Genomic DNA, 12,252 nt, shown 5'->3' with positions numbered 1-12,252 from the left:
AAACTTATATTGAAAATGTAAGAAAAACCAAATTTGTCACTTGCTCTTCATGTATGAATTCAAAGAAACCCCCTTTTTCTCCGTTAAACTTACAGTTCAGGAGAGATTTCTGAGGCGATCCTGATGTAGTTGTTGTCAGATATGCTGAACTTATGGAAGAGAACCCACTCTGGCATCTTCTTGGTGACAGAGTAACAAGAAAGGGGATGCAGCTGTGCAACTTGCTTGTGCGTCAGCATTAAGTAATTACCTGACCCATCGACGTCCCGAGCAATCTAAAAGGCAGCGTTTTACAGAAAAAAGGATTTTGTATTAATATGGAGATCGATACACAAAAGTATTTTGTTTTAAAAATTCCAAAATACTTCACACAGAATAGTTAAAACTACAGATTTGCCGCCCATGTTTTCTAGTTTCAGATATAGAAAATAAGACATAAACATGTTTTACTCAAAACTTGGAGCCAGTGATGATAATAAGGATGTTAACTAGTTTTATCAATTTCAGGGCAGCATGCCAAAACAGTGCAGCTACGAAGGTGAATGTTTTGGTTAAGAAATAAAGCTAGCACGTTCCCTGTCGCATGATGGACCACGCTCGCAAGTGTCCAGTGCTTTACACTTGACGTTTTAGCTCCTTTAATCCTCAGGATAACCCTGTGATGCAGGTAACCTTACTTCTTCCATACAGATGAGGAAATCCATGCTAAAATGTCCTTTTTCTCCATTAAGGGTGCTTTAGAGTTTAGGTGGTGCATACTAATTCTGTAACTTGCTTTAGTTTAGAGGCGCTACGTTAGTCAACCTCCACGCCGGGAAAGAAACAAATGGGCTGTCGCCTTTACTTTTTGTTGGGCATTACGTCACCAGGTACATGGGAGCAAACATGTGAGATGAGGGACTACACGTTCAGCCAAAGAGTGCTGTAACAGTTCCTCCGCGATGGGAAAGGTCTTCCTGACAGAACATTCTAGTTGAGTCCTCCATTCCCCTGAGGGGAAGTATATTTAAGTACTAAATCTTTAGTAACATATAAGGGTTTTTAGTTTTATTTCAAAGTTAACATCAATACAGTAATCATCCTAAGTGGGAGGTTTCTGACAGGATGTCCTCAATATGTGAAATTTTGTGAAGAGCACACTACAGGTGGCCTTATCCATTCTTACCTGCATAAAATAACCAGACAGAAGAGCTTTCCTTATGTTCAAAGTGTTTTCCTTTGAGCCAAAAGCAGGTTCTGTGTAAGGAAGCTCGATTCGCTTGATGATTTCTAAGAGTTCGGCTCGGATTACATCTGCCATCCTGAGTGCAGAGCAGTTGAGGAAGTAATCGTGGCACCACTTTTCAACACAGTCTAGGAAGGAACAAACAAAAGCTATTTAGAAATGACTTGTCATAACAGAGAGCCCAGGCGGGAAGGCGCTCTGCCTCTGCGTCCCTGTGTCCTCTCCTAACAAGGTTGTTACGAGTGAGTGCGAGGGAGGCAGCAAGGACGGGGACCTCGGTGGCCGCGGGAGTGGCTGTCCCTGGCACCGCTGGGAAGGGAGAGGGTGCCGGCTGGCAGGACCTGCAGTGACTGTGGGGGACTCCACGAGCCCACCAACTGTAAAGTGCAGGTCCCTAGCGCTGACCAATACTATATATCACCCTCATCTGGCTCATAAGGGGCAGAAGAGACTGTCTCAAGATCAACATTTTGTCCAGTGTGCGTATGGCGAGGATGTACGTGCCCACGACATTCAATCAAACTGGGAGGGAAAAAGCTTACAGTACAGATACCTCTGATCCATGAAGGTATCTCACATACTTTACTTAATTATAAGAAAAGGATTACTACTAGGCTGATCTGGGAATGAATGATGTCACAGTTAAGCTCGCCTACCCTAGCTGCAAGTTTTGTATCGAAATTCAGTCCCCTGGATCAGCGTGAAGTTATTCTTTCTTGCCATCTGTGATTAGCTGGACCCAGAGTTTCGCCTTGGCCTGCGAGCGCATGCGGCCTTGGCAGGGCTGCAGACCTCCGTTGGTCCTTCCCGTCCACTCAGGCCCGTCTGGAGCCACAGGAGTGCTTGCACTTGGTCCAACGACGACCACCACCGGCTTGCCCTCCAAAGATGCCAAGGCCCTCATGTACTTTCTGGCTCCACTGACAACTTTTTCTGCTCAGCTTTGAAAAACTAACTCCCTGCTCTGCCGCTCTGACTGCTGTCATACTTTTCACTTTAAACATTTTTCACACCATCTGCTGGAGCAAAGGAGGTAAAAGCAGCATCGTGGAGAACAAAGGTGAGAATAATCCTCCTGGTAGGAAGGGAGCTCCCCTCTGGCTGTGTCCGCCTCACTGCTTTGCCCAGTCTGCCCCTAGAGACCCCCTTCCTGTCTTTAAGGCCCAGCACAGGAGTTTCACGTGGAGGAGTTTTCCGTTCCCTCACCACTGGGAACGGGAACATACCCACCGTGGTTTAGACGTACCCAGGACTTCTGCCGCAGCTTTGCACCAGGCCATTCTTCTCCCCTGGACACCCTACCCGCCCCTCTCCCCTCCTCCGCCAGGGTCCAGCCTCGCTCAGCTCCTCAGCCTGTTCATTACTATTACCTGGAGCTGGGGTTTGTTTTGTTTTGAACGCTCCATATTCTCTCTCCAGCCAGTAGTGAGCATGCCATGTTATGAAAGGCACAAAGCACAGCTCTGGCCGGTGGGCACCTAGAGATGGCAGTTCCTTTCCTTCCTCCCTGGACCCGAGAGGACAGGAGCCGTGCTGTGCAAGTCTGTGTCCCCTGTCCCTGCGTCCCCAGTGAGCTCGCTCTGAAGGCTGCCGGGCTGGGGGCCGGTCCGTGGATGCAGGCCCGCCCTCTCTGGGCGCAGGAGGCGTGTCTCTACTGCTCACCTGCGGGTGCCTGAGGGCCTCAAGCGCCATCCCACTCAAATGACCGGGGGGCTGGAGACAAAGGGTGTTGGACGAATAACAACCCAGCTTCGTCTGGGGAAGGAAAGGTGGAATTGGGAGGTAATTTGTGAGAAGGCCAAGCGTTCACTTACGTTCGCTGGTGGAATTCAGAGCCATGTCCTGGTACGCCTTGTAAATGTTGATGAGGGTGAAGTGATCTCCTTCAGGATGTAAGAACGTCTTCCAGCAAGACAAGGCAGCCTCCTCTGCTCCCCGGGGCAGATGCGAAAAGCAATTAGGAGCTTTAAGATGCAAAAGGGCAGAAGGTCAGCAATAATGAGATGTGCCCTTTAGCCCTTTAGCACGACAGGCTGCGGGGGGGGGTGGGGGGGGTGGGGTGGGGGAACGGATGGGGGCTCACTGCTGTTTGTAGCCCTGCTCCTGTCTTACTCTGTGAATAACATGCTATCCTGTTTACAGAGAAATCAGAGAACTGTAGGGTGAGCCGTCATCTTGTGCTTCTCCTTACTCCTGTGTGTTAGCTTTTCTCAGGTCTGCTCAGCACGGCGGACACCCTGCTTGTAAATATTACAGCCCCCAGTCCAGGGACAGGATTAGAACTCAGGTCCTAATGCAGCATAGCCTTTGGTTTGTCCTGCCAGTAAAAGAATCAATTAAAACCTATAAACCAAGATGAATGAGGTGGTAGGAAATAAAACACACGCACACGTGACACGCTTTTCTTGATCTGTGCCGATCACTTCAGCAAAAGCGAACTCGGTATGCTATCACCTGTCTGCTTTAAGAAATTCACTGGGTTTTTATTTAGATTTTTTCATATTAAGGCAATTCTTATAACTTTACATTTTCAAACTACTAAAATATTTCATTATCATTTCAAATGGATCTCATTTAAATCTATACCTGCTGCAGATACACAGTACAAAAGAGCCGTGGAAGGAATACCTGTTACCATGGCAGCGACTGTTAGCATTTCATCTACACAGTCAAATTCACAGGATGCTAAGATAGACTTGGCGAGCTGTGGGTCAAGAGGAAACTCTGACATGATGATTCCAAATTCAGAGAGGTTTCCATCATTGTCCAGTGCTGCCAGATAATCTAAGTCTTCCAAAGCCTGCATCAAGCTTTCCGGTGCTATAGGGAAGACAAAATTAATAATTACAAAGTCTCATACAACCAAGATGGAGTAACAGGTACTGGATTTTCCCTCCCACACAAAACAACCAAAAAATGAACAAAATATATGAAACAAGAGTTCGCAAGACTGAGATCATCAGGCAACGAACAACAGTGATTCCTGAGAGGGGGGCACCTCGAGGTAAGCCTGAGGGCTGCCCAGCGTACTGCCTTGAGAGCGTTTCCAGGCTGCGGTGCTGGGAGGGGACCCAAGGGGAGCTGCCAGACTCCCCGAATTATGGAGAGGGTGCTGAGGGTCCGGGGAGACTAAGGTGGCCAAAGCCTACAGATCGGACCTCCTGAGAGGAGAGAGCTCTAGAGCGAGGACTCAGAGGATGTACGAGAGCCCCTCAGTCAGTCAGCAGGGCCCATTCACTCCACTCCAGGCCAGAGAAGGAACCATCCAGAAGAGCAGAGGGTCAGCACCCGGTGCTCACACGGGATCCAGATACGGCCGTTCCCACCAGCCAGGCTGCAAAGCCTCATGATTCGTGGGAATCTGGGGGCGGGGGGGGGAACACAGAATAACTACACCCCACATGTACACTGTTCCAGTGCCACCTAACTAGTCCTAAAGTCAAGATCTGAAAGGATCACTCTGCCACCCAGGACGAAGCTCCAGAATATTTACAGGAATACAAAATACCCAGTATCCAACCCAGTAAAGTGGACAATGTCTAGCATCCAACAAACATCATGAGGCATGAGAAGCAGGAAAATGTATCCCATAATAAAGAGAAAAACGAACCAATTGAAACTGACCCAGATGACAGAAATGGTAGACAAGGATGCTGAAAGAGCTATCTGCCAGTACAAGTAAGGACCAAAGGCTAATTTTCTCCATCCCTTTATTTCCCTTATAAGTTTATATGACATCAATAATGGTGTAGTTTTATTATATATGCTTAATAGCCACCTACAAAGATAAATCCATTTATTCAAAGTGAGGTATTCTCCTTGTCCTTGCAAAATAAAGTCACATTAAAATGGATACATGTGTTTTTCACCAGGCCTCACAAAGAAGCAAATCACACAGCATGAAGCTGCTGGATTGTTCTACCCCAGAAACGAAGGATTTATGAGCTACTCAACGGCTTTCACTTGTCTCACTTCCAACATGTTCCTGGCAGGCGGGAGACAGAGCCTGTGGGGACCTGGGAAGCAGTTTAACCTCCTTGTAGCTGGGAGTTCAAGGTAATGAACAATACAAATTTACTTATTTGCTGCCCAAACTTTGACCACTAAGCTATTTCTCAAAATTTCGAGCAAACTGTGTAACTCAAAAGCCAGTCCCAAATTCAGATTTGATAAAGTCCCCCCATTCCCATCAAGAGACCTGGGAACACTGGGAGAGATCCCGCTGCGGGCTGGGGAAGGACCCCCGGTGCTGCATGCGGCTCCTCACAACCCCAGGCCTCTTGCTGGAGGAGAGAGGGTGGAACGGGCCTGGCCTCCACCTCTGACACGTGATTTGCCGATGAAAGATCAGTTACTGTGAAAGCAAGTAGTGCTGGGCTGAGGGGGGCTGTGAGAAAGCCTGCAGAGAACCCAGGCATCTGCTAGAGGACTCGGGTGTGGCTTTCACCCCACCATGGAGAAAAGAAGCTGAACGTCCCTGTTTTTGGTTTCTTTTGTCAAGATTTAAAACTGAGAAGAGCACGGCCTCGGGATTCCGTTCTTGGATTCTGACCCCTTGGCCTCTCCAGGGCACTAGCCAGGAGCACTGGTGGACTCCTTGTTCATTTGGAGACCCTGGGGCAAGGATGAGACCTTAAGAAATCACAGTCCCGGGAAGTAAACAGATGGGCTATTTAGAAAAAGAGTCCGAGCCATCAGTGAGCCATGAAATCAAAAGTAACAGAGATGGCCTCATCCACCAGAGGGCAGACAGCAGAAGCAAGAACTACAATCCTGCAGCCTGTGGAACAAAAACCACATTCGCAGAAAGATAGACAAGATGAAAAGGCAGAGGGCTACGTACCAGATGAAGGAACGAGATAAAAACCCAGAAAAACAACTAAATGAAGTGGAGATAGGCAACCTTCCAGAAAAAGAATTCAGAATAATGATAGTGAAGATGATCTAGGACCTCAGAAAAAGAATGGAGGCAAAGATCGAGAAGATGCAAGAAATGTTTAACAAAGACCTAGAAAAATTAAAGAACAAACAAACAGAGATGAACAATACAATAACTGAAATGAAAACTACATTAGAAGGAAGCAATAGCAGAATAACTGAGGCAGAAGAACAGATAAGTGATCTGGAAGACTGAATGGTGGAATTCAATTACAGGGGAAAAAACCCATAAAAAACACAAACACATGGAGGCTAAACAATACGTTACTAAATAACCAAGAGATCACAGAAGAAATCAAAGAGGAAATCAAAAAATACCTAGAGACAAAGGACAATGAAAACACGACGATCCAAAACCTATGGGATGCAGCAAAAGCAGTTCTAAGAGGGAAGTTTATAGCTATACCAGCCTACCTCAAGAAACAAGAAAAATCTCAAATAAACAATCTAACCTTACACCTAAAGGAATTAGAGAAAGAAGAACAAACAAAACCCAAAGTTAGCAGAAGGAAAGAAATCAAAAAGATCACAGCAGAAATAAATGAAATAGAAACAAAGAAAACAATAGCAAAGATCAATACAACGAAAAGCTGGTTCTTTGAGAAGATAAACAAAATTGATAAACCATTACCAAGACTCATAAAGAAAAAGAGGGAGAGGACTCAAATCAATAAAATCAGAAATGAAAAAGGAGAAGTTACAACAGACACCACAGAAATACAAAGCATCCTAAGAGACTACTACAAGCAACTCTATGCAATAAAATGGACAACCTGGAAGAAATGGACAAATTCTTAGAAAGGTATAACTTTCCAAGACTGAACCAGGAAGAAATGGAAAATATGAACAGACCAATCACCAGTAATGAAATTGAAACTGTGATTAAAATTCTTCCAACAAACAGAAGTCCAGGACCAGATGGCTTCACAGTGAATTCTATCAAACATTTAAAGAAGAGCTAACACCCATCCTTCTCAAACTCTTCCAAAAAATTGCAGAGGAAGGAACAATCCCAAACTCATTCTATGAGGCCACCATCAGCCTGACACCAAAACCAGACAAAGATACCACAAAAAAAGAAACTTACAGACCAATATCACTGATGAATATAGATGCAAAAATCCTCAACAAAATACTAGCAAACAGAATCCAACAACACGTTAAAAGGATCATACACCATGATCAAGTGGGATTTATCCCAGGGATGCAAGGATTCTTCAATATATGCAAATCAATCAATGTGATACACCATATGAACAAATTGAAGAATAAAAACCATATGATCATCTCAAGAGATGCAGAAAAAGCTTTTGACAGAATTCAACACCCATTTATGATAAAAACTCTCCAGAAGTGGGCATAGAGGGAACCTACCTCAACATAATAAAGGCCATATACGACAAACCCACAGCAAACATCATTCTCAATGGTGAAAAACTGAAAGCATTTCCTCTAAGATCAGGAACAAGACAAGGATGTCCACTCTCACCACTATTATTCAACATAGTTTTGGAAGTCCTAGCCAGGGCAATCAGACAAGAAAAATAACAGGAATACAAATTGGAAAAGAAGTAAAACTGTCCCTGTTTGCAGATGACATGATACTACACATAGAGAATCCTAAAAATGACACCAGAAAACTATTAGAGCTAATCAATGAATTTGGTAAAGTTGCAGGATACAAAATTAATGCACAGAAATCTCTTGCATTCCTATACACTAATGATGAAAAATCTGAAAGAGAAATTAAGGAAACACTACCATTTACCATTGCAACAAAAAGAATAAAATACCTAGGAATAAATCTACCTAGGGAGACAAAAGACCTGTATGCAGAAAACTATAAGACACTGATGAAAGAAATTAAGGATGATACCAACAGACGGAGAGATATACCATGTTCTTGGATTGGAAGAATCAATATTGTGAAAATGACTCTACTACCCAAAGCAATCTACAGATTCAATGCAATCCCTATCAAATTGCCAATGGCACTTTTTACAGAACTAGAAAAAAAAAATCTTAAAATTTGTATGGAGACACATAAGACCCCGAATAGCCAAAGCAGTCTTGAGGGAAAAAAACAGAGCAGGAGGAATCAGACTCCCTGACTTCAGACTATACTACAAAGCTACAGTAATCAAGAAATATGGTACTGGCACAAAAACAGAAACATAGATCAATGGAACAAGATAGAAAGCCCAGAGATAAACTCACACACCTGTGGTCAACTAATCTATGACAAAGGAGGCAAGGATATACAATGGAGAAAAGACAGTCTCTTCAATAAGTGGTGCTGGGAAAACTGGACAGCTACATGTAAAAGAATGAAATTAGAACACTCCCTAACACCATACACAAAAATAAACTCAAAATGGATTCAAGACCTAAATTTAATACCAGACACTATAAAACCCTTAGAGGAAAACATAGGAAGAACACTCTTTAACATAAATCACAGCAAGATCTTTTTTGATCCACCTCCTGGAGTAATGGAAATGAAAACAAAAATAAACAAATGGGACCTAATGAAACTTAAAAGCTTTTGCACAGTAAAGGAAACCATAAACAAGATGAAAAGACAACCCTCAGAATGGGAGAAAATATTTGCAAACAAATCAACGGACAAAGGATTAATCTCCAAAATATATAAACAGCTCATGCAGCTCAATATTAAAGAAACGAACAACCCAATCCAAAAATGGGCAGAAGACCTAAATAGACATTTCTCCAAAGAAGGCATACAGATGGCCAGGAAGCACATGAAAAGCTGCCCAACATCACTAATTATTAGAGAAATGCAAATCAAAACTACAATGAGGTATCACCTCACACCAGTTAGAATGGGCATCATCAGAAAATCTGCAAACAACAAATGCTGGAGAAGGTGTGGAGAAAAGGGAACCCTCTTGCACTGTTGGTGGGAATGTAAATTGATACAGCCACTATGGAGAACAGTATGGAGGTTCCTTAAAAAGCTAAAAACAGAATTACCATATGACCCAGAAATCCTACTACTGGGCATATACCCAGAGAAAAGCATAATTCAAAAAGACACATGCACCCCAATGTTCATTGCAGCACTATTTACCATAGCCAGGTCATGGAAGCAACCTAAATGCCCATCAACAGATGAATGGATAAAGAAGATGTGATACATATATACAATGGAATATCACTCAGCCATAAAAAGGAACTAACTGGGCCGCTTGTTGAGACGTGGATGGATATAGAGACTGTCATACAGAGTGAGGTAAGTCAGAAAGAGAAAAATAAATATCGTATATTAACGCATGGATGTGGAACCTAAGAAAATGGTACAGATGAACTGGTCTGCAGGGCAGAAGTTGAGACACAGATGTAAAGAACAAACGTATGGACACCAAGGGGGGAAAGCCGCGGGGTGGTGGGGTGGTGGTGTGCTGAATTGGGCAATTGGGTTTGACATGTATACACTGATGTGTATAAAATTGATGACTAATAAGAACCTGCAGTATAAAAAGATGAAAAATTTTTTTAAAAATTAAGGATTTCTGTTCAACAAACAGCACAATAGAAAAACTTAACTGAGCATAAGATTGGGGGAATAAAAAAAAAGTAACAGCTGACATGCCAGAGAAGGTGCAAGAAGCAGCAGCAGAAATAAGCATCTCAGATTAAACAGAGCAGGAGGGCACTGGGAGCACGAAGTTAATTCCTGAAAGTTGTGTGGAAACCAGTTTCTATAAATCAGCAAAGCTGCTGCATTGTAAGTTACAGGATCTCTGGCGACTGTCCCTGTAAGCCCATCTGGCTTAACAGCCAGCCTCTGTCCCCAAAGGGCACCTACTTCTCATTTTTATGTCCTGGAGTTGAGTTGGCTGCACACAGAGTTACTAACGGACATAACGTCATGATTCAGCTCTCGGTCCGAACACCAAATAAAGAGAGGAAGTTCTTGGGGTTTCATTATATTAGAAAGAACAAGTTAATGAATGCAGATTATACAGGTGAAGGAATAATAATAAATAACTGAATAGGATTTGCTAATATTACATTCTACATTTTAAGACACCTCCCCAGTATGGCCCATAAAATTGTCTTAGATAAAAGCAGAAGGGTTTAGATGAGGGTTCTTTATGGCAGTGCTATTTAAGTGTAATCCATGGGAAATAATGCTAACAAATGGAATATAAATGTTTTAGTGTGAGGCCTCTTCTTTACAGCAGTGCAAAGTCACACTGCTTTATTCCAAAGGCAATTTCAATATGAAAAAATCATCATTTTTATTAAGTTCTATTGCCAATGGCAGCTGTACTCCCTGTAGGATAGCTCACTACAAGGTCACACACCTCCCCCAGTGCCATCACTCATAGTAACTTGCAGGGCTATTATCACAATTTCGTTATGGTGCCCTTTTTCCATGGAACCCCAAATGCCAGGCTCCAATACTGAATCTGCATTTTCCTGCCACAGTATCTGCAGAACGGCTGCTCACAAACAAAGAGGCCATTAATCTGGAACAAGGGTTAAGTCCACCATTCGGAGGGAGGGACTGACCCAGTGCTGATTCTAAGCAAGAGTGCAGGTCAGATGAGGAGTTCAAGGCTCTGCTGTGTCATTGCCAGAATCAACGGCCCCACACGGCATCTTTCCTATGGCCTTGAAAAGTCTACCAAAATTTTAGATGTCACATAGCAGGAATCACAGGTTGTTCCCCTCCCCGTCACGGGGACCTTTACTCAGGCACTCAGCAGGAGAGAGAAGAACCAAGAGACAGAGACGAGAAGCTGAGCACCAGTGCTGTTCAAGCCTCTGTCCTTAGGTGTCCCTGAGGCACTGCCACGTTCTCGTCTTGGATTTCATAAGACACCCCAAGTTCCTTATCACAACGCCCTTTGGCTTATGCCAGTTTGAGTGGCATTACTGGCACTGGCACCCAGAATTCTTCTATACATCAGAAATCCTGTCACAAAGGAAGAGTGTATCAAAGTGACACTGGGACTTAGAAAAGGCAGGGACGAAGCTGGCCCGGGGAAGGAGGATAGCTGTGCTCACACAAGGCTTGCCGTGTGCCTCGTACACATGTGAATTACACACACGTACACATATACAGATGGACATGGAGAAAGAGAGTGACCGCTGGACAGGGCGGGAGCAGATGAAGTTTCTGGCCCGGTGGGTTTTAGGACTGGAGCTTGGGCACTGTGTGCACTGAAGTAAAGAGCCCACGGAGGGGAGAAACGGAAGAATCAAGATGGTGCTGGTTGGACGGTGTAGATTCTCAGTAGTCTTGGGACTTTTAGGGAAGAGGATTAAGAGTCTGGCTCTGAAGAGGAGAGAAAGGAAAGGCCTCTGTTTCACTTAATTTCACAAGGACCTGCTCACAAAAGCTGGCACGTGCCCACCTCCTACCCTACACGGTACACAGAGCACTTCTGCATAAATAATCTCATTTGAACCTCTTAATAACCCCCATAATACAAGAGGGCAGACCCTCTATCCCCCTGTTACGCGAGTCCTGAGAAGGGCGGCAGGTCTGCTTCATCTGCGTATTTCATTTACAAGACGGCAGCTGCAAGCATCGTCTTTTTTTTTTCTTTCAAAACGATGAGTCAGGTTAATCCACAGTTACATTTCCCCAAGCACAGCAGAAAATAGTTATGTGCGTACTGTCAGGGGACAAAAATAAATTGTCACCCTCACCCTTTTGTCCCCCGTTATCAGCTCTAAGCCCCGTGGAGTGAGCAGCAGAGGGTGACCACTGAGAGACACGGGAACTCCTCTGCACGGCTGTGGTCTGCCGTTTGCTTTTGAAAATCTTTGACGTTACAGGGCCTGCTCTTCTCTCTTCACGCTAGTCCACCAAACAGCGACTATCATGACGAGAAGGTGCCCAGGCAATCAACACATGGTGCTGCTTGGGCTTAAGAGGCGAGCAGTTTTCAAAACTGAAACCTGTTTCTTCAGGGGGTGGCCTCGAGTGGTGACTGGCCGGCCGACGACAGAAGCCCTGGGGTCAGCGGTGAAAGACGGGAGAAATGGATGCAAGTGACACACCCTCACCTTCTAGACTCCTTTTTTCTCAGGGGCCAGAGTGAAAGCCAGGA

At 44.4% G+C, this 12,252-nt stretch overlaps 1 protein-coding gene across 3 annotated transcripts in view; it reads right to left on the bottom strand.

Annotated features, from left to right (window-relative positions):
• Positions 1-12,252, bottom strand: part of DHX32 (DEAH-box helicase 32 (putative)) — a 52,744-nt gene that overhangs the window by 1,464 nt on the left and 39,028 nt on the right. For all 3 annotated transcript variants that reach the window (XM_067709073.1, XM_067709074.1, XM_067709075.1), the window contains 4 exons: positions 3,854-4,045; positions 3,040-3,189; positions 1,166-1,353; positions 94-275 (listed from right to left, as the gene is read on the bottom strand). In XM_067709073.1, the coding sequence (XP_067565174.1) occupies positions 94-275; positions 1,166-1,353; positions 3,040-3,189; positions 3,854-4,045 (712 nt within the window). The remainder of the gene's footprint in view (positions 1-93; positions 276-1,165; positions 1,354-3,039; positions 3,190-3,853; positions 4,046-12,252) is intronic.

This window comes from Pseudorca crassidens, chromosome 16 (assembly GCF_039906515.1).
Source record: "Pseudorca crassidens isolate mPseCra1 chromosome 16, mPseCra1.hap1, whole genome shotgun sequence".
NCBI lineage: Eukaryota > Metazoa > Chordata > Mammalia > Artiodactyla > Delphinidae > Pseudorca > Pseudorca crassidens.
The sequence above is the reverse complement of the archived record's forward strand: the minus strand, read 5'-3'. Positions and strand labels throughout refer to the sequence as shown.